General features: G+C 40.3%; 1 protein-coding gene across 1 annotated transcript in view; it reads left to right on the top strand.

Moving 5' to 3' along the window:
• Cenpf (centromere protein F) overlaps nt 1-21694 on the top strand; it is a 47717-nt gene that overhangs the window by 16418 nt on the left and 9605 nt on the right. The window contains exons 9-15 of the mRNA XM_028759463.1: nt 825-953; nt 3603-3725; nt 10017-10152; nt 11904-15301; nt 16878-19715; nt 20582-20734; nt 21147-21306. Coding sequence (XP_028615296.1) covers nt 825-953; nt 3603-3725; nt 10017-10152; nt 11904-15301; nt 16878-19715; nt 20582-20734; nt 21147-21306 — 6937 coding nt within the window. The remainder of the gene's footprint in view (nt 1-824; nt 954-3602; nt 3726-10016; nt 10153-11903; nt 15302-16877; nt 19716-20581; nt 20735-21146; nt 21307-21694) is intronic.

Here is a 21694-nt window from a genome sequence, read left to right as displayed (position 1 = left end):
CCCTCCCTCCCTCTCTCTCTTCCTTCCTTCCTTCCTCTTTTTGAACATGAGCTTATTTAGCCCAAGTTCTCGGAACCACTGATCCTTTTGCTTTCACTGCCCAAGTGCTGGATTAGGTATATGTGTGTCACCATGCCAGATCCTATAGCCATTGTTTTGTTTTAAAAGTACATCTATATGTGTATGGGCACATGTGAGTACAGATGTACATACACATACAGGCACATGTATGGGCATGAGTGAGGAGGCTTGAAGTTGATGCAGAATGTCTTCAGTTGCTTTCCACTTTATTTTTGGAGGCAGCGTCTCTGAGTTGAACCTAGAGCTGGCTGATTTATTATTATAACTTATAGCTTGCCCTTGAATGCTGAGAATACAGCTGGCTACACACCTGCCTGCCTGGGTTTTTTGGGGTTCCTCGAATCCATGCTCATACATGGATGGCAAACATTTTATATACTGAGCCATCTTCCTAGTGCCTAAGCCTAAAGTTTTAGTGTGTTCTGTGCTAAGTTGTGTTGATTGCAGCCCAGCTCTTCTTTCCCACTCTTCATCCTTCAAAACTGAGATAACTAAGATAGGTGCTAGGTGGAAATAGGCTGGCTTCCATGTGGTCAGCTGGTGACTCTTGAGCCTCAGAGACCTGGATTTGATTATTAGGGACCAGCATCATGGGTGATTGTACGTGGCATCCAGTAGATGGTCAGCGTGGCTCCCTGTAGTCTCTTGCAGATAGCATTGCCTGGGAGGATATGTGTGCTGCGCCTGCGCCGGGATCACCTTTGTTAATGCTTGGTTGATGTGGTATTTATTTTGCATTTCAGGAGCTGTCCCGACAGCATCAGTCTTTCCAAGCTCTGGACCATGAGTACACTCAGATGAAAACCAGGCTTACCCAGGAGTTACAACAAGCAAAACATTTGCTCAGTGTCCTCCAGCTAGAACTGGAGAAGGTAGGGGACTGAACTTAGTTCACACAGTCCTGCACATGTGCTCCCCCTGTGTCTTAGTTGATTAGATTTTGTTTTAACTGAAAGTGAAAAGTGCAGGGGAAAAATATGACATTTGATACATACTTTTTGAAACATGTAATATTTCAGGTTTAATATGTTTATCGGAAACATTTGTCATTCTTTATGGTGAAAACTTTCAAAATCCTTTGTCCCAGCATTTGTGCAGAACATAACTGTTATGTGCAGTCACCCTAGTGAACAGTGGCACACCAGATCCTGTTCCTGTCTGACAGTCTCTAGAACCTGAGAGTCATTCTTCCCTTCCTCTTGTTCTCCCGTCTTTGAAGTGACTGCTTTCTTCCCAACAGCCTTGGGATCAGCTTTTTGGTACTGTTGTTATGGAAGTCAGTCTAGGTCTCTGTCTCCATAAATATTCTGTCCTTAGTTACCTTTCAAAGTAGAAAACAATCTTAATGGCTCAGTTTTCTCAGAAAAAAAGGTAATAGGTTGTGTTATTAGATCCGAATATCAGTGCAGGTCTCTGATATTCTGGTCATTATGGGATATATAACAATGGGAAGCTATCCTAAGTATTTCCTTCCCTCAGAGTTAAAGTTCGGGCAGTTACCACTTGGCTTCTTTAAGACTCGTGGTGCACCCGGGTTTCTGGCTTTGGATGCTACCTGTGTTCTGATGGCTCTTGTTCTGTGTCTTTAGTCTATGGCATTCTACCTGTGTGAGCTGATCATAGAACTTCTGCTGTTTGCTGGACGAGGCCCTCCTTTAGTCTCTGTATCTTTCTGAACAGGAATTATGTTCTTCATAGTGCTCAGGCCCACAGTTTCAGGTTTCCCACAGTTCGTGTCTCACATCTCAACTAGTCCATCAAATCTGCTGACTCTCCCTTTATTGATGCACAGTTGTTTCTGTGTGTTTGTATTTTATAATACACATGTATCTATTCCTGTGTGAATCATAGTATAGTTTATTTTGTCATTTTTTTTACTAAAAAGATGAATACAATATATTTTTAAAAGATGAATACAATATATTTTGATCATAGTCACCTCCTTTCTGTTCTTAATGCTTTCTAGGGCTACACTCCCAACTCCATATCCTGTTTTGTTTTTTAATAACTCTTGAGTCCTATTTGTACTATTAATGTCCTCATGGACATGGAACATTCAGTGGAGCAGAGTTGACCTGCCAGGGCCCATACCCTTAAAGAAAACCGACTGTTCCTCTCTCAGCAGCCATCAGTTGTCTATTGCTCCTCAGTTAAGGATGGGAGGTAGCTATCTCCTCCTCCCCAGTTCCTGCTGGAGTGTTGACTAACCTGATCTTATGCAGGTCTTGAACACAACTGTAGCTGCTGTAGGCTCATGACTGCAAGTGTCCTGTCATGACCCGAAGACATGTGTCACTCTGGTCATCTCCCCCCTCTGGCTCTTACAGATTTTATAGCATGTGGTCTTGTCACCATTACCTATCAGGGACTAGTTTTGTCATCCACCCCAGAAACTTTCCCATGTGCCCTTCCTCCAAGCTAAGAATAAATTTGACTTTTTTGTCCGTGTTCATACACGACATTGAAAATACTATTGCGCCGGGCGGTGGTGGCGCATGCCTTTAGTCCCAGCACTTGGGAGGCAGAGGCAGGCGGATTTCTGAGTTCAAGGCTAGCCTGGTCTACAGAGTGAGTTCCAGGACAGCCAGAGAAACACAGAGAAACCCTGTCTCGAAAAACAACAACAAAACAAAACAAAAAAGAAAATACAATTTTTTTAACCATGTCCACACACCATCCCAATCCCAGTTACCATTCTCAGTTGCCCCCTGTCTGCCTCCCAAACCCCGATCTAGGCTTGTTTCTTAAGAGTCTGTTTTCAGTCAGTAACTAGAGCAAAGCTACCATTAGGGAAGTCAGATCCTATATAGCTCCTATGCTCAAGTCTGTGTAGTCACTTACTGCCCATCATTAGGCCAGATCTTGTTTGGATGGCAGGCCCAGGTCCCCTCCCTGATTCCCTGTGAAGTTCGTCTCTTGTCCTCTCTCACTTGCTTCATTTTTGCCATGTGGTCCCCTGACTTTCAACTCAGTAGACTAAGTGGGGACAGCCTCAGGCCTTGATTGCAGGGCTACTCTTGGGTTGCTGTTTGCTCATGGATTGAGGCCTGCACTTCTGCATTTAGCAACCCTCGTTGCTACATCTATCCTCATCACTGATGCTCTGTTTTCTGTGGTTTGTTTAATTTCTCTCTGTAGTGTGAACATTTGGGTGTGTCTCTGGCTCATTTGTAGACTATGTAGTTAGGCCTATGATGTTCTGAAAGCGTAATGGACTTTTTCTTGTTATTTTCCTTAATAAAGTAACTACTTACATAAGCACCCATGTATAGTATGGAGATGATGCAGAATTCATGTGCATAGATTATAGGCAAATCCCACAACATTCTGTATAGTGAGGGGATAATCACTTGTTTTCTCTCAGTCTGTCTGTCTGCGCCCCCCTCTCTCAACTCAGCTTTTTTGTTTTTCTTATTCTTTAATTAAGAATGATTGATTATTTGCAGAGAACTTGCATTATTTTTTCTCTTAATTAATTTTTTCTCTTATTTTAAACTTGATTATTTTTTTCTCTGTTGTAGATCACATCAGCGAAGCAGCAGTTAGAAAGGAGTTTGGAAGAATCTAGGCACAAGTTCAGCAGAGCAGAACAAGCTCTTCAGGCGAGTCAGATCACAGAAAGTGAGCTGAGGAGAAGCAGTGAGGTATGTGAGCGGGAGGGTCAAGGAACAGATCCCCTCTTTCTTGGGAAAACAAAGTATGTGTGTGTGCATGCACGTGTGAGTCACAGCATGCTCATGGAGGTCAGAGAACAACTTGTAGGCATTGGTCCTCTCTCCATCCTTATGTGGGTTCCCAGGATCAAACTCAAGATAGCGTCTGTCTGCGCTGAGTTATCTCCCTGGTCCAAAAAGGGACTTGGTATTTTAATTTGTCAGTACTTTATTAGTACCATACATTTTTTTTCCTTTCCAGATGTTAATGTAAGTGTTTTATATATGTTTAGTGTCCTTATTTTCCTTTTTTTTAAATTTTGAAATGATTACTCATACATTTAGCATGAGGAATTAAGAATATATAATCCAACTAGACCCCTCAGAGCTGCCAGGGACTAAACCACCAACCAAAGAGTACACATGGAGGGACTCATGGCCCTAACTACATGTGTAACAGAATGGCCTTGTCAGGCATCAGTGGGAGGGGAGGCCCTTGGTCCTGTCAAGGCTCAATGCCCCAGTGTAGGGGAATGCCAAGGCGGAGGTGGGAGGGGGTGGGTGGGTCGGGGAGCACCCTCATAGAAGCAGGGAAAGGGAGGATGGGATACGGGTTTCTGGGGGAGGGGGAAAGGGGGAAGGGGAAAGGGATAACATTTGAAATGTAAATAAAGAAAATATCCAACAAAAAATATATATAATCAAGTTTTAATTTTTTTCGTTTCCATGAATGTATTATCTGTGCACCACATGTATGCTTGCTGTCCAGAGAGTTCAGAAGAGAGGTTGTAAAAGCCTCTGTGTCCTCAGCAAGAGTAGCAGCTACTTCTCTGAGCCTCTGAGCTATCTCGCCAGTTCCTATAATCACAAGTTGTAAAGCAGCAGTTATCAGTCTGTGGGGCAAGACCCTTTCAGGGGTCTAGGGACTCTTTCACAGCGATAGGATATTAGATATCCTGCATATCAGATGTTCACAGTATGATTGATAAGGGTAGCAAGATTAACAGTTGGATGAAGTAGCAACAAAAGTAAGTTTATGTCTGAGGGTCCATCACACCATGAGGAGCTGTACTGAAGGGTTGCAGCATTGAGAAGATTGAGAACCACTGTTTTAAAGGTTATTTTAGACCACTTGAGAGGTGGAATTATGAAAAAAAGGAAGGAATTGTTTGGAATTTAAAGGGAGTAAATGAAACTGTTAATGTGGATTATTTAATTTACCTCTCAACCTTATTTATTTATTTATTTATTTATTTATTTATTTAGCAGAGTCTAAGTTGTCTAGAATAGCCTAAAGCCTACTTAAGTAGCTAACATAGGACTTAAATTCCAGATCCCGTTGCTCCTGTCTCCCAGGTGCTGGGATCACAGGCCCATCTGGCACCCATGTGCTCTTTTTCTTTTGAGATACATACACTCTGGCTGTGTGTCTCATGGAGCCTGCCTTATCTCTACAATGCTGACGTCTGAAAACCTTTTTGAAAGATTAATTTGGAATTACACAGTATTAAAAACCCCAATGGAAATCATAGACTTAAAGAAATGACCTTAGTTCAGTCTCTAGCACTGCCAAAAATAAATACATAAAACAACATAATTATAATTGGATTTATTCTTTAGAGATGACCATTGATCTTAGGGTCCAGTGAGTAGCCTGTCCCATGTTGCCTGTAGAGATACCTGTTCTGCCAGGCAGTGGATGAGGGCACGGCTGTGGGAGTGTTCTGAGGAGTTTATTCCTACACATGTCAGTTTGGCTTCTCTGAACTTCCTTGGAAGCCTGGAGTTTGTTTTGAAGGACTTAATTAGGAAGCATTTAGAAACAGCTGATGGATGGATTTGACTAGAGCCACAAATTAACAAAGAACAACAGAGGTGGCTTCCCAGGTATTACAGGAAAATGTTTCCCTACTACTGAACTGTTTTGTCATCACTTTTTAGCCTGCTAAGGATGAAAAAAAAATAATTTTGTCCATAACGACAGTTCCTTATCTAGTGATGAAAGTCTAAATATATAATGTATTTGCCCCCATGGTATTTCACTGTAAATGTGAACACCTGTCATAGCAAAGAGGAAGTTATAAAAGCAGCCAGCAACAAAGTGGGAAGGCTGCAGGAGATGGGGGAGGGGGCATTCAACTCCTGAACTCCAAGTGGAAAACATTCAGTCAAATCCTGTGATGGGTTCATCTGCAAACATTTCCAGTGCATGTTTATTGCAGCAAAACAAATGTTTGCCTTTTGGCCAGTGGGGACCAACCAACAGATGCTTCTGCTAACATTTCCACAGGCAGACTGGCATGAAGCTCTTCCCTCTGTGAGCTTCCCTCTTAGCCAGGAACTCTCCTGCGATTTGACTGGCTGCCCGTTCAAACAGTTTGTAGAACTGTCATCTGGTTCAGAGTCTATAAACACCTTTGACATGACTTGCTGGGGCATTTTAATAGTCTGGACATTGTCTTGCAGGTGTTTCTGAAGACTGACTTTGTCCCCATGGGGTCTGGGTTATGGTGCTATCTCTAATTCCAGGCTGCTCGTCTGCATTACGTGCCTACCATGTTCAAATGAACAGAGTCATGTGTGGAAAGCGCTCAGCACAGGGCCAAGATACACATTTACTATTCATCTTAATTTATGTTTATGTCTGCCCGTGAGTATTCTTTTGGGATAAAACAGTAAGAGTTGAAAGGACTTCCCTGGCTCTTGTACTTGGAACTGTGGTTGGGTCCAGAGAAGTGACTTGTCAGTCAGAGTGCTGCTGTAGCCTGGGGATTATAGTAGTGGTGGCTCCAGTGGGGACAGTCTAGATGTAGACCGTCTACTGTGTTACTGTGGGGTGATCCCGGTAATCTGCATGCAGATGCAAGTAATGTCCCTCTCTTTCAAGACTATTCATGATTAAGTCCAGTTTTTCATATAAAGTACGTGGCCCAGTGCCCAGCATGTCAATGTCCAATAAATCATGGAAGTCCAAGATGTGCTTGGTGTTTTTCACAAATATCCATAAACTTTGATGTTAAAATTATTTGCAATTATGTGTCAGCCCTTCAGGGTCATGGTCAGGAGACAGTGCATTTGAGAATTTTCATATTTCTATATCTAATTATAAGTAGGCACAAACAAGTGCTTATAGGTTTTGGATGCTGAAATGAAGTGACAGTTGTACTGAAATTTTCCTTGACAGTGTCTAGTAAACTAATATACTTCTCGCAATTAGAAATTATCAATGCTGGAAATGTGATTTAATGGCCCAATCAAGGGTAAAGTTAACGGTTAGTATCAAAGTGATGAGGGGATTAGCTAAGCTACTCACCCGGCTTCAAGTGCCAGCTCCCATTGCACTGGGGTTTGGCAGGAAAATGCCATCGTTGACAGGCAGGATGAGGAAACGCTTGCTTGGGGACCTTCTAGGAATGGGGATCTGTATTGTATTAGGTCCCCTACGGAATGTGGTCGGGCAGGCAAGAATGACAGAGTAGAAGGGAGAAAGCATATCTTTGCATCTACTCCATTCCCACACAGATAGCCTTCACCCAGCAGGGGACATATTGAGCTGTTCTCATGGATTGGATCATGAAATGCATGCTCGAATTGCACTTTGTTTTGCCTGGCCCTAGGAAGTGATGTTTCCCTTGCTACTCCTAAACCAAGTTGCTCTGGGTGGGATTGCTTGCTAAGCATTAGTGCTGGCTTGCGGTATGGAGATTGTTGTTTTCCAGAGTATTGCCCAATTTTGCAAATCACGTGAGGACAGAAGATATGCCTAGGAGAATATGCCCTTGTATGCTTAACTCATTGTTGCTAATGAGCTACCCAATCAAGACTTAAGTGGCTGTAGCCTCATGGAAAACTAATTGCTGATGGATGGCAGCCTGTGCATCCATTTTCAGATGTTCATTTTCTAAATTCTGGCCTCTTAAAATTCTTGGGTTGGTTGCAGTCGTAGCATTATAAGCCTGCTGAGTCCCAGGATTGGCTGAACATTCCTTCGTTAGGAACCAATATTTACAAAGCTAATGCCAGAATGGAGAAAGACACTCTCTTCATTGAACTTGCTGTTTTCTTAAATGTCTGCAGTTATGGACTAAGACACAGAGAGACCAATAGGTATGCAGACATTACAACCAGCCCTCCGCTTTGTGGTACCTGCTTTCTTCAATGCCCCATCCCCATCCCCTGTCAAGGTGCACTCTGTTTATCATGCACTGTCTTTCCCACTTCCTTTTCAAGGCCCAGATTTGATTTGATTATAAAAATAGTAAGTCAGTTCATGATTCAGCTCTGATGATCTTGCAAATGTTATGTTTGGGGAAGAAATACTAATAACAATGCCCCATTACATGTGTCAAAGTACTTAAAGTGTTCTATCTTTTACATCTGTGATCTCATTAGATGAGTGATTATTCGTAGTCTGAAGAACAAACAAGTGATTACATTTCTGTAGTTTATTAATGCTAATTTTAATCAGTTACATTGTTACACCTTCATGATTTTTTTTCTTTGCAAGCTTGACTACTGACTAGTATGCAGGTTAACTTCTCTGTCTTAAGATCTTTTATCTGTCCTTTAAAATCTCATTGATATCTTAATTCCATAGTCAATTTCCTAGCGTAAGCAAGACAGGATCAGAACACAGGAGACAAGAGTGTAATACTGACAACAAGCTGTCTAATTTTAATGATGGAATGAATGTATATACATGAACACAGCAGCTGCCAGCAAGTTTTCAAGTACTTCTAGTAGCCAGATTCTCCCTCTTCTTGAATTTGGCTTTGTTACATGGGTACCCATCTGCTGGTAGTAACCAGACTGATAATTGAAGGCAGCCTTCCAATATAGCATCGCCAGGGCCATCTGTTTTCTAACAGTGCAGTGAGATTTTGGAGGATGGGTCTTAATTGTTTCTTTAAGATTCAAAAAATGTCTTCCTACTTCTCAGAAGGGTATTTTTGAAGTGTAATTAAAAAAAATGCCTTACAGATTTCTTGCCGTAGGATGTGAGATATACTTACATTTTCTTAGTTAATGGTGATATACCAATTCTTGAGGGTAGGGTGTAATATAGGTGGATGTACCTTTCAGCTATTAAAATATTATTAGAAGTTTCAAGGGGTGCCTTTAATCCCAGTGTTCAGGTGGCTGAAACAGGTAGATATCAAGTGTGAGGCCAGCCTGATCTACATAAATCAGTGTGCCAGACTCAAACACCTCAGTTTAATCTCTGCACCCAACCACCATGGAGAATGAAAAGACTACCCAGATTGTCGTCCTGTCCATGTAAGTCCATAGCATGCCCTACCTCTCCGGTGCATGCGTGCTTGGATGCACACACTAATAAAGATGATAATAATAAAGAAAAAAGCCTGAAGGAAACAGTTTAAGCTGACTGGAGTGTCTTTTAATCTATCAGTCTTAGGTTGTTAAGGAGGAGTAATAATGTTTTTATTTGGTGTGTACATTTGTGTGATTTACTTTAAGTATTCCTAACATAGTGGGGTGAAACTGCACTTTTATGTATATATGTATGTGTGTTACTTTGCTGTGAACATCCCTGTGTCTATGAATCATAGACCCAATGAACTTGTGAATGCTCAAGCTCCCCTATCTAAGATGAATTCTGTGCTAGCTTTTCCTATACTAGTAATCACATAGATGACTTAATGTCTTTCCAGCAGTTAGCTCTGTTAGGTATGTATTGAATGACCAGGACTACACTTTACACCATGGAGGTAACCCTGCTGAAGGCTGAGATGGTATTTTATTTATACATGCATTTTTCATAGTAGATATTCCAGTATATGTACATGACCACTGCAGGCTGTGTCAGTGAAAGCATTTATTGAAGGAAATTTCATCTAGAAGGGCACTCTTATGATAGTAAACCTTATACTGCCGTTTTTTTGCAGTAAAAAGCAAAAATTTGTTCCTGGAACATCAGTGTGGCATTTTATTTCTTAAAAAGGTATTTTTGACTAATCTGTCTTGATAGGAATCTGAAACTCTTGTCTTTAGTTATCTTATACATAGGGTTTTTCTTCTGAGCTAACTCTTTAACAACCAGAAAATTTGAAGAAGCATATTTCCTGCAGGTATAAGATAATTCTTAGATTTGGTATCTGCTTTTATGATGTAATTTGATTCAAATAAGATGATACTTTAATTAGATATTGGAAAGGAAAGTTCATTGCTGACTGAGATACAGATTTGTGAAGGACCTTTATTAAGGCAGAAATTGTGACTCCCTCGAGCATTTGTTTAGATTAAAACAAACTCTGTTTTTAGGAAATGAAGAAGGAAAACAGTCTCATTAGGAGTCAGTCTGAGCAAAGGAGCAGAGAAGTCTGCCACCTGGAGGAAGAACTTGGGAAAGCCAAAGTGGGTTTGCAGCAGAGCCATAAGTTTGCAGAAGAAATGAGAGGTGAGTGCAGTATCATTAGAGTTGTCTGTGTGTACATGTGCCGTGTGTGTGTGTGTGTGTGTGTGTGTGTGTGTGTGTGTATGTGTGTGTATGTGTGTGTGCGCGTGCACGTGTGTGCGTGTGTATGTGTAGGTCAGAGGGCAATTTGATGTAAGGACTCCCATTTCACCAAACGGCTCTTGGAGATCAAATTTAGGTCATCAGGCTTGATACTAAACACTTTTACTCACTGACTCACCTCAGCAGTCCAGAATTCTATTAGTATGTCTTATTCCCATGAGGAGAGATGGGTTACAGTAGCCTATTGGAAAATTATTGTGTCCTTTTCTATATTTACCCCAAATGTCCCTGCGGTTGATAAATTAAGAGCACACGGAATCTCAAAGTGCGTGGTTTTCACTCTTTTGGCACCAGAAGGCGATCATTTCCTACACAGTACTGCATTGGCAGTGCTCTTTTACCCTAGAGGGCCGTCTTTATGTCTCAGGTGTGTTCATGCATGCAGATTGCTGTTCCCTCATTAACCTTCCTCTTAGAGATGAAAACCCTACATTAAATGCGTGTTTTTCAACCCCTTAATAACCATTGTATTTTGATACTTACTTGACAAAATGACTGTTTCCTGGGTTTATAGCCAAAGAATAATGTTGTATATAGCAAATGAATCCATCTTTTCACATTTATTTGGAAAATATCTTTTATATAACATTTTCTAATCTATTGACCTGAATATGTGATACTTCTGTGGGTTTTTTTATTTTTTATTTTTATTCTCTTTGTTTATTTTAGACTGGGTTTTGTTAAAGGTTGGGCACAAGTAATCTTCCTGCCTCAGTTCTAGCTAGTTTCCCAAATAGCTAGAACTGAATCCTTGAGACTGCTTTCTCTTTTTCACAGCAGGTGGAAGAAGTACCAATCTTCAGCTTTCCTAAGGAGAACTAATATGACTGGGTCATTGTTCAGGGTTTATCAAAAATGTGATTGTGTGAGGCCCACCCACAAATGAAGAATAGTATAATGCACCTCAAAGGCGCTGTGTCACAAGCCTCAGCTCTCATTGGAGAGGTTTGAAATGAGTGGGTTAGAATAAGTATAGTTTCCATTTAGCGTTACATTGTGTTACGCTAGTTTGCATTATTTACTGTAGAAGCTTTCAGTTATTCCCTCTTACGCCTAAACTGTTTTTATCACTGCTTAGTGAAAATATTGCCAAGTAGGGAAGACTATCAGTAGGACAGAAATATGGTGGTGATGGGAGCTTCCACATGAATCTCAAATCCTCCCACTGTACTTATTAAGGAGGGATTAGAATATGGATAATGGTTTTGCCCACAAACACTCAACATCAGGGAGTAAATTTAAATACTCTAAATTTTCTTGTTGTTTTATGCATCATTTTTATAAAGCTACTTGAGATATTATCAGATACATTACAATACTAAAGTGGGCATTTTTTCTCTGTCTTTATATAAACTTATATAAAATAATAACCTAAGATTATTATTAGGTGAATTACTTTCAAGGACTCCAGCATTAATGTCAAGTTTTACAGGATGTGACAGCCTATTAATTTCAATACTTTTCTCCTTTTTTAGAGTTTAAAATTGTATTTTATTTATAGAATTCATAGAATAGACATTTTAAGCAACTTCTCTTCTACTTAATTACACCCTAATGCCAGAGTATAAAATGCTTATGAAATAGGTATTTGTTATAAACACTGACAACTTTGTGTTCATTTGTTTAAATAGCTAAGAATGCCTCTCAGGAAATCATGTTACAAGATCTTCAGGAAAAACTAAATCAGCAAGAAAACTCACTAACTTTAGAGAAACTGAAATGTGCCTTAGCTGATCTGGAAGGACAGCGAGACTGTTCTCAAGATCTCTTGAAGAAAAGGGAACATCACATTGAACAACTGAATAATAAGTTACATAAGATAGAAAAGGAGTTTGAAACTTTGCTGAGTACTTTGGAATTAAAAAAGAAAGAATGTGAAGAATTGAAAGAGGAGAAAAATCAGATTTCTTGTTGGAAAAGTGAAAATGAAAAGCTCATAAATCAGATAGAATCGGAGAAAGAAATCTTACTGGGTAAAATCAACCACTTAGAGGCCAGCCTCAAGACACAACAAATAAGTCATGACTATAATGAGAGAGTACGAACACTGGAGATGGAAAGAGAAAACCTTAGTGTGGAGATTAGAAACCTTCATAGTATGTTAGACAGCAAGATGCTGGAGATCGAGACTCAGAAACAAGCCTACTTGGAACTGCAGCAGAAATCTGAATCCTCAGACCAGAAGCATCAGAAGGAAATAGAGAATATGTGCTTGAAAGCTAATAAGCTCACTGGGCAAGTTGAAAGTTTGGAATGTAAGCTTCAGTTACTGTCAAGTGAAGTAGTGACCAAAGACCAGCAGTACCAAGACTTGCGTGTGGAATATGAGACATTGAGGGATTTGCTCAAGTCCAGAGGATCTCTGGTGAAAAATGAGGATAATCAGAGAAGTTCTGAGGATAATCAGGGAAGCTCTTTGGCTTTTGAACAGCAGCCTGCAGTCAGTGATTCCTTTGGAAATCTAATGGGGGAAAAAGGAAGCATATATTTAGAAAGGAGTGACTTTTCTGTAGATGGGGGTCAAAGTCCAGAAAACGTAGCTGTCTTACAAAATAGAGTCACTTCACTTGAAAGTTCCTTGAAGTTTCAGAACCAGATGAACTCAGACTTGCAAAAGCGATGTGAAGAGTTGCTACAAATCAAAGGGGAAATAGAAGAAAACCTCATCAAAGCGGAGCAGATTCATCAGAATTTTGTGGCTGAAACAAATCAACGTATTGGTAAATTGCAGGAAGATGCTGCAGTTCATCAGAATATTGTTGATGAAACTTTAGCAACCCTTGAGAGTAAGGAAGAAGAGTTACAGCTTTTGAAAGAAAAATTAGAAGCCCAGCAAACAGAGGTTCAGAAGTTAAAGACGAATAACTGTCTTCTCGAAGGTACTCTGAAGGAGCTACAGCTTTTATCTGACACTCTGAGTTCAGAGAAGAAGGAAATGAGTTCTATCATCTCATTAGGTAAAAAGGACATTGAAGAGTTAACCCAAGCAAATGGGGCTCTCAGGGAAGCTAATGAGACCTTACGGCAGGAGAAAGTGGATTTACTCCAAAAGCATGAGAAGATTACAAGTTGTATAGCAGAACAAGAGAGCAGCATTGCAGAGTTGTCTGGTCAGTACAAGCAAGAAAGGCTTCTGTTATTACACCAGTGTGAAGAAACAGAAACTGTGTTGGAAGATCTCAGGGGAAACTATAAAACAGCACAAGAAAACAATGCTAAGTTAGAATGCATGCTCAGCGAGTGCACTGCTCTTTGTGAGAATAGAAAAAATGAACTAGAACAGTTAAAGCAAACATTTGCAAAGGAACAGCAAGAATTCTTAACAAAATTAGCTTTCACTGAAGAGCAAAACAGGAAATTAATGCTAGAGTTGGAGATACAGCAACAAACTGTGAGATCTGAGATTACAAACACCAAAAAGCATTCCATGAGTGAGACTGATGGCTTAAGAGAAGAAAGCTTGACTTTAAAGGAAGAGCAAAATGAGAAGCAAAAGGAAGTTAGCAACTTAACACATGAGAACGAACAACTGATGGAGTTAACACAGACCAAACACGATTGTTGTCATCTGGAAGTAGAGCCGGTTGAGAACTCTGTAAAAGCAGCAGGAGACGAGGTAAGAAAGAGTAGTTCCCAGTACCAGATGGATGTTGACACTAAAGACGCTTCTGTAGACAGTTATAAGGCACAGCTGGTACAACTGGAAGCATTGAAAAGAATTATGGAAGTAAAGCTTGACCAAAGTGAGGAGAACAACAACCTGCATCGAGAATCACAGACAATTAGAGAAGAGCTAGAAACCAAGGGTTCACAGGACACTCAGTCACAGGCAAGGATTGGTCTTAAAGACTGTGAAATAGAAGCAGAAGAAAAGTATGTGTCAATGCTCCAGGAGTTGTCAACAAGTCAAAATGAGAATGCGCACTTACAGTGCTCTCTACAGACAGCAATGAACAAACTGAACGAGCTAGGGAAAATGTGTGAAGTCCTGAGAGTTGAAAAGTTACAACTAGAGTCTGAGCTGAATGACTCACGATCAGAGTGTATCACAGCAACTAGTCAAATGGCAGCAGAGGTCCAGAAGCTAGTGGATGAAATGAAAATGCTAAACTATGAGAGTGTTCTGTCTCAGAGTGAGCTGATGAAAGACACTTCAGATGTTGAGTTTCATGATAAACCAAACCACACATCTATGTTCTTGACTCCTTTGGACAGTAGCAATTTCTGTGAACAAATGACCTTGTCAAACAAAGAGGTCCGAGTGCACTTTGCTGAATTACAGAAGAAATTCTCCTGTTTACAAAGTGAACACAAAATTTTACATGATCAGCACTGTGAGGTGAGCTCTAAGATGTCAGCATTGCGTTCCTATGTTGACACATTAAAAGCTGAAAATTCTGTCTTGTCAGTGAATCTGAGAACCTTGCAGGGTGACTTGGTAAAGGAGAAAGAGCCTGGAGCTGAGGATGGGCATATTCTGCCATTGTCATTCTGTGGGACAGACAGCCCTTCTCTGACAAATTTTGGAGAAACTTCCTTTTACAAAGATGTTTTAGAACAAACTGGAGACACATCTCATCTAAGTTTAGACGAGAATGCTTCAGCAAATCCTTGTGAGGTGTCTTACAGCAATCTGGAGGAGGAGAATCTGACTGAGAAAGAAGGCTCACCTGCTTTAGTGAGGAGTGTTGAAGAACTTGAAATCCTGTGTCAGGTGTACTTGCAGTCCCTCAAGAATCTAGAAGAGAAAATTGAGAGTCAAAGAATTACAAAAAATAAAGAAATTGAAGAGCTTGAGCAGTTACTGAGTTTTGAGCAGAAAGAGCTCAGCTGCCTTAGGAAGCAGTATTTGTCAGAAAAGGAGCAGTGGCAGCAGAAGCTAACAAGTGTCACTTTGGAAATGGAGTCCAAGTTAGCAGAAGAGAAGCAGCAGATCAAGAATCTGTCCCTTGAACTTGAGGTAGCACAACTTCAGTTGCAGGAGCTGGACTTAAGCTCGAGGTCTTTGCTTGGCACTGACTTGGAAAGTGTAAGTACCTAGGATATCCATGCTGTTTCTCTGTGTGCATGCCTAGTTAAACAAGGTAAATGTTTGTTGGATTGAATTCCTATGAAATAAGAATTGGAGTATTTTTAAGGTTCAAAGAAATAAATGAAAATATAACCAAAAATTTCCCAGGGCTAACCAGGACTCAAAAAAGTGAGGAAACTATTTGAAGAATAAATGTCCATTGTGATTTGTTTTAAATATTTTATGGAAAAGCACCAAAGATGTTTTTAAAGTCTGAAGTTGTAAATCTTTAGAATGTATACTGTCTTAGTCACTGTTCTATTGCTATGAAGAGACACTGTAACCACAGACACTCTTAGCAAAGGAAAGCATTTAGTTAGGCTGACTTACATGTAGTTCATCAGTTTAGAGCATTCTCAGTATGGCAGGAAGTGCGGTAGCACACAGGTAGAGATGGTGCTGGAGAGGTAGCTCAGAGTTCCACATCCAGATCAGCAGGCAGCAGGAAGAGAGAGAGATACTGGGTCTTGATTGAACATTTGAAACACCAAAGCCCACCCCAGTGACACACATCCTCTAAGAAGGCTACACCTTATCCCTGGCAAGTATCAGTACTCCCTAATGACCAAGCATTCAAATATATTAGCTTGTGGGGGGAACCATTCCTATTCAAATCACCACATACATATACTTTACACATATACTGGAAATTAATAAGATACACTTAAATATTAAGTACTTATGAGCAGTGAGTGTGTTAGGGAGGCTTAGCCTCATGCCTTTCAGACTATTTTAAATGTTATAGTATTAGTTATTAAGCTAGATATAAGAAATTATTTAAATGTTAATTTTTTTTAGCAGTTAGCAATGGTATCAGTTACTTAAAGAGGTTTACTTTGTACTTTAGTTCCTTGTGGTTTTGTCTTTCTAGTTGACCAGCTTAAATACTAATGCAGTACAGTTTTGGAGTCTTACTCTACTTCTCTGAGGTGAAGGTCATAGGTCATTTTGAGTTGGTGATAGGGTAGTCATAATCATAGTGCCCTACTTAATATGAAATTGAGACAAAAACATGCACTTTATCCAAGAAGGTACTGACCAAGATGAGGTATTTGGGCTGACAGTCTGCTCATAAACACTACTGCTTTTCTTAGGAAAGAGTATGAAAGCTTAGAACATGAGGACTAAGGAGCAAAGTGTTTACCATTTTATCTGAAGTTTGTTAGCCTCTCTTATTTGATAATTAGAAATAAACATTACTCTCTAAAGCTTCGTAGAACATTAAAAGCTATGAAAGAAAGATGTACTTTTCATTTTAGATGTAGTTGAAATCAATGTCCTGGAGGATTAATCCTTATGATAAGTATCTTACCCACTGCTTCTTTGCACACAGGTAGAACCCACTGAATGTTCGTTCATGTTGACTGTCTAGACAGAGCAGGATGGAATGAAGTGTTGAGAGAGATGCTGTTTGGAAGGATTTACATAGCAGTACCCATATGGGCAGTTTCTATAAAATAATAGTTAAACCACTGATTCTATTTTGATTCTTCCAAAAAATAAAATGCTTTCTCGGTTTATATTATATTTATAGGCTGTTCGGGGCCAAAATGATAGTTATAATATAAAAGAATCAGAAGTGTATATTTCAGAGACTACAGAGAAAACACCAAAGCAGGACACTGATCGGACTTGTGATAAAGATGTTCAGCAGGACCTTTGTCTGGAAACATTAGTCACTAAGACTGAGACCACCGGGCTCACACGAGAGGGCTGTGAAGAGCAACCCCCAGAGACCAATTGTGAAGTACCAGCAGAGGACAAAACCCAAGACTATTCAGAATGCATTTCTGAATTGTTTTCTAGTCCCAATGTTTTGGTACCCATGGATGTTCTGGAAGATCAGGGGTCTATTCAGAATTTTCATTTGCAGAAAAACACCTCAAAGGAGAATTTGAGATTACTTCCTGAAGTAGAGGACTGGGACAAAAAAGTTGAAAGTTTGCTAAATGAAATTAAAGAGGCAGATTCAGAACTCAGTTTACAGGAAGTACAGCTAAAGATTAAGATTGCAACATGCATACAATTAGAAAAAATAGTCAAGGACCTCAAGAAGGAAAAAACTGACTTAACTGAAAAGTTGGAATCCCTTCCATGTAACCAGGAGGTGTGTCTGAGAGTAGAAAAGTCAGAAGATCTTGGTTTTAACTTAGCTATGGGAGCAAATGAGTTGTTAAGTGAATCTACTAAAGATAATGCATCCAACACAGAAGACGACTATAAGGAGAAGTTTCTTGATATGGAAAGAGAACTGACCAGGATTAAGTCTGAGAAAGCTAATATTGAGCATCACATCGTATCTGTGGAAGCTAACTTAGAGGTGGTTCAGGCAGAGAAGCTCTGTTTAGAAAGAGACACTGAAAGTAAGCAGAAGGTTATTGTTGACCTTAAAGAAGAACTATTTACAGTTATAAGTGAGAGAAACAGTCTTCGTGAAGAATTAGATAATGTGTCAAAAGAAAGCAGAGCCCTGGATCAGATGTCCAAACAGATGAAAGAGAAAATAGAAGAGCTGGAGTCTTACCAAAGAGAGAGCCTCCATCACATTGGGGCAGTAGAGTCTGAGGTCAAGGACAAAACAGATCTCATTCAGACTCTGTCCTTTAATGTAGGTGAGCTAACAAAAGACAAAGCTCATCTCCAGGAGCAGCTGCAGAATTTGCAGAACGACTCACAGGGATTATCTTTGGCGATTGGTGAGCTGGAGATCCAAATTGGACACCTGAATAAAGAGAAAGAATCACTGGTCAAGGAGTCTCAAAACTTCCAGGTCAAGCTGACTGAGTCGGAATGTGAAAAGCAGACGATCTCTAAGGCCTTGGAGGTGGCACTCAAGGAGAAAGGTGAGTTTGCAGTGCAGCTAAGCTCAACCCAGGAGGAGGTGCATCAGCTGAGACGAGGCATGGAGAAGCTGAGTGTCCGAATTGAGGCAGATGAAAAGAAGCACCTAAGTGCTGTGGCGAAACTGAAAGAAAGCCAGCGTGAGACTGACTCATTGAAGGATAAAGTGGAGAATCTGGAGAGGGAATTGGAGATGTCAGAAGAAAACCAAGAGCTGGCAATTCTTGATTCTGAGAATTTGAAAGCAGAGGTGGAGACCCTCAAGGCCCAAATGGATGAAATGGCCAAAAGCCTGAGAGTTTTCGAATTAGACCTTGTCACAGTTAGGTCTGAAAGAGAAAATGTAGCAAAGCAGCTACAAGAGAAACAGAGTCGAGTGTCAGAATTAGATGAACTGTGTTCTTCCTTGAGAAGCCTGTTGGAAGAGAAGGAGCAAGCAAGAGTACAGATGGAAGGAGACTCGAAGTCTGCAATGCTGATGCTTCAGACACAGTTAAAAGAGCTCAGGGAAGAAGTGGCAGCCTTGTGTAATGACCAAGAAACCTTGAAGGCCCAAGAACAGAGTCTAGACCAACCAGGGGAAGAAGTGCATCACTTGAAAAGTAGCATCCAAAAGCTAAAAGTTCACATAGATGCTGATGAAAAAAAGCAGTGCCACATCCTAGAACAGCTGAAGGAAAGTAAGCATCATGCAGACTTGCTTAAGGACAGAGTTGAGAACCTTGAACAAGAATTGATGCTTTCAGAGAAAAACAAAGAGCACATGATTTTCCAAGCTGAGAATTCTAAAGCAGAGCTACAGAGTTTAAAATCAGAAGTTCAAAGAATGGCCCAAAACCTCCAAGACTTGGAGTTAGAACTTACTAGTACAAGGTCAGAAAATGAAAATCTCATGAAAGAATTGAAAAAAGAGCAAGAGCGCGTATCTAAATTAGAAGCAATAAATTCTTCTGTTGAAAACTTACTGAAAGATAAAGAGCAAGAAAAAGTACAGATGAAAGAGGAAGCCAGAATAACAGTAGAGATGCTTCAGACTCAATTAAAGGAGCTAAACGAGACTGTGGTTTCCTTGTGCAATGACCAAGAGGCCTGTAAGACCAAAGAACAGACTCTGGGTAGTCAGGTACAAACTCTTGAACTTGAGAAGGCTCAGCTGCTACAGGACCTTGGTGAGGCCAAGAATAAGTATATTATTTTTCAGTCATCTGTAAATGCCCTCACTCAAGAAGTAGAAGCTGGCAAACAGAAACTAGAGAAAGAGGAGGAAGAGATCAGGACACTGAAAGAGCAACTTAAAGGCCGAGAGCAGCTTGTGTGTAAACTTGCCCAAGTGGAAGGAGAGCAGCAACTCTGGCAGAAGCAGAAGCTAGAGCTGAGAAATCTGACTGTGGAGCTGGAGCAGAAGGTCCAAGTGCTGCAATCTAAAAACGGCACGTTGCAGACTACCTATGAAGCACTGCAGAATTCCCACAAGAGTTTAGAAAGTGAACTTGGATTGATAAAGATGGAGAAAATAGCGCTTGTTGAAAGAGTAAGTGCCGTTACTTATTTTCATGTGGAAGTATGTCAGGAGGGGGTGACTTTGTGTTTTTATGGCAGCAGTGATTGCTTTAATGTACTTGTAAGGCACATTTTTGTGAGTTAGGTTTTTAATGTGACCTTTACATCTTGGGGTTGATGTAGATAGTTCTAGGTTCTTCTTATCTATAGTTGAAGTTCATCAAGGTAAAAACAGCTCCTTATCCAGTGGAGAACCTCTGTGGCAAGATTGTAACAGATTAGGGTCAGAAGACATCCTCTTGTCCTTCTTACCTTTAGGAGAAAGAATGCCTAAAGATATTGTAATTAAGACCAGTGGGATACTCCTGGCTTCCAGGACTGGCTTGAGGAAAATCAGGCTGATCTGTGAAAGGGATTCCTTCAAATTAAATGTTTTATTCAACAGATAATTAAAAAGGAATGTCTAGAAAATGAAGTCTATCACAACTGTATTTTCTAGGATTTGTGTATTTATATAACCTTAATCCTTAGCATGCATGCATGGTGGGATTAGTACATCTGAGAAGTGATACAACTCTAAAATGCTGAATAAAGAACTAAGGCAATCCCTCAAAACAATCTTCTAATGTTAATTTAAATTAAAACCTCTATGAAGGATCTTAAGACTCAGGAATATTATCTTTCTTTTTTTCTTACTGCTATCTTAAATCTTTGCTGAGGAAAAAAAAATGGAAGCTCACTAGTAGATTTTGAGAAAACCAGGTGAGTGGATTAGTTAGGGGGAAGGGGCAGTAAGCCAGGTTCTATTTTCTTAAAGAAACTGTGTATGTCATAATAGTGGTTAAGTCACTCATAACAGAGCCCCCAGAGCAAGTGCTAATGAAGATTAAATCCCAGGTTAACACAGTGACTGGGAAGGAAGCAGAACTACAGAGGGAGCTGCAGGATATGGCACAGAGAACAGCACAGCTGAAGGAAGACTACAATAAAGAGAAACACGGGCTAACGGAAGAGTTAAAGGTGCTGGTGGAAGAACTAAAGAACACCAAAGTAAGTTTCCCATGGCGGAGTCCTTTGGCTCTGCTAATTGGATATACCTACTCTTTGATTGTCTTTTAAGACATTTTGTAATGTGTTACAGTTTGTTTCAGCTTCGGAACCCAAGCTGATGTGCTCAGGTCTGTAGTGATTTTCACCATCTGATACTTCCATGAACCTAGGAGCCATGAGATATTACTTTAGGAACCATTTTCCATGTCATGCTGAAAAATATTCCAAATCCACACTGTCTGTCGGGAAGACTTAGGGAGCCGAGTAGAGAGGGGGCTTATTTTATGCATCTTAAGATGTTATATTTTAAACATAACTGTACTATTTGGTGCTTTAATATGTTTTAGTTGGTTTTCTATATACTTGTAAAATGAAATTCAAGGTTCTAAATAAAATTACATCTGTTTTGTAGGTAGCACACCTTAAATATGTGAATCCGCTTGAGAAGGAGTTTCAACGTGCTCAGGGGAAAATAAAGTTGTTGCTCAAATCCTGTAAACAGCTGGAAGGAGAAAAGAAAATGTTGCAGAAAGAGCTTTCTCAGCTTGAAGCTGCACAGAAGCAGAGAGCAGGTGGGTGCTAGTAGTTGGGGTGCTCTGTGTGCTCGCTTAAAATTGCTTCAGTGCTCTGTTCTGGGCTGAGTCTTTAAAAGTAGTTTAGTTTTTTAGTAGTAACTTCTGAACTGTGGTCTTAGTGTTGTGTTAAGACTTAACTATAGTTAAGACTATAGGATTCAGAGTGAAGCCTACATTTTGAAATAGAATTATTTTCATGAAGAAAAACCTGATGGTACCCTTTACTAATGGATATCCATAAGGAATTTGCCGCTTTGGTAGTGTTTAAGGTTTTTGTTTTTTTTTCTTCTCCCCTCCCCTCACCTTCCCTCCCCTCCCCTCCCCTCCCCTTCCCTCCCCTCACCTTCCCTCCCTTTCCCTCCCCTCCCCTCCCCTCCCCTCCCCT

This window comes from Grammomys surdaster, unplaced genomic scaffold (genome assembly GCF_004785775.1).
Source record: "Grammomys surdaster isolate TR1022 unplaced genomic scaffold, NIH_TR_1.0 130, whole genome shotgun sequence".
NCBI classification, from domain to species: domain Eukaryota; kingdom Metazoa; phylum Chordata; class Mammalia; order Rodentia; family Muridae; genus Grammomys; species Grammomys surdaster.
Note: the sequence above shows the minus strand (reverse complement) of the source record. Positions and strands in the feature narration are given on the sequence as shown.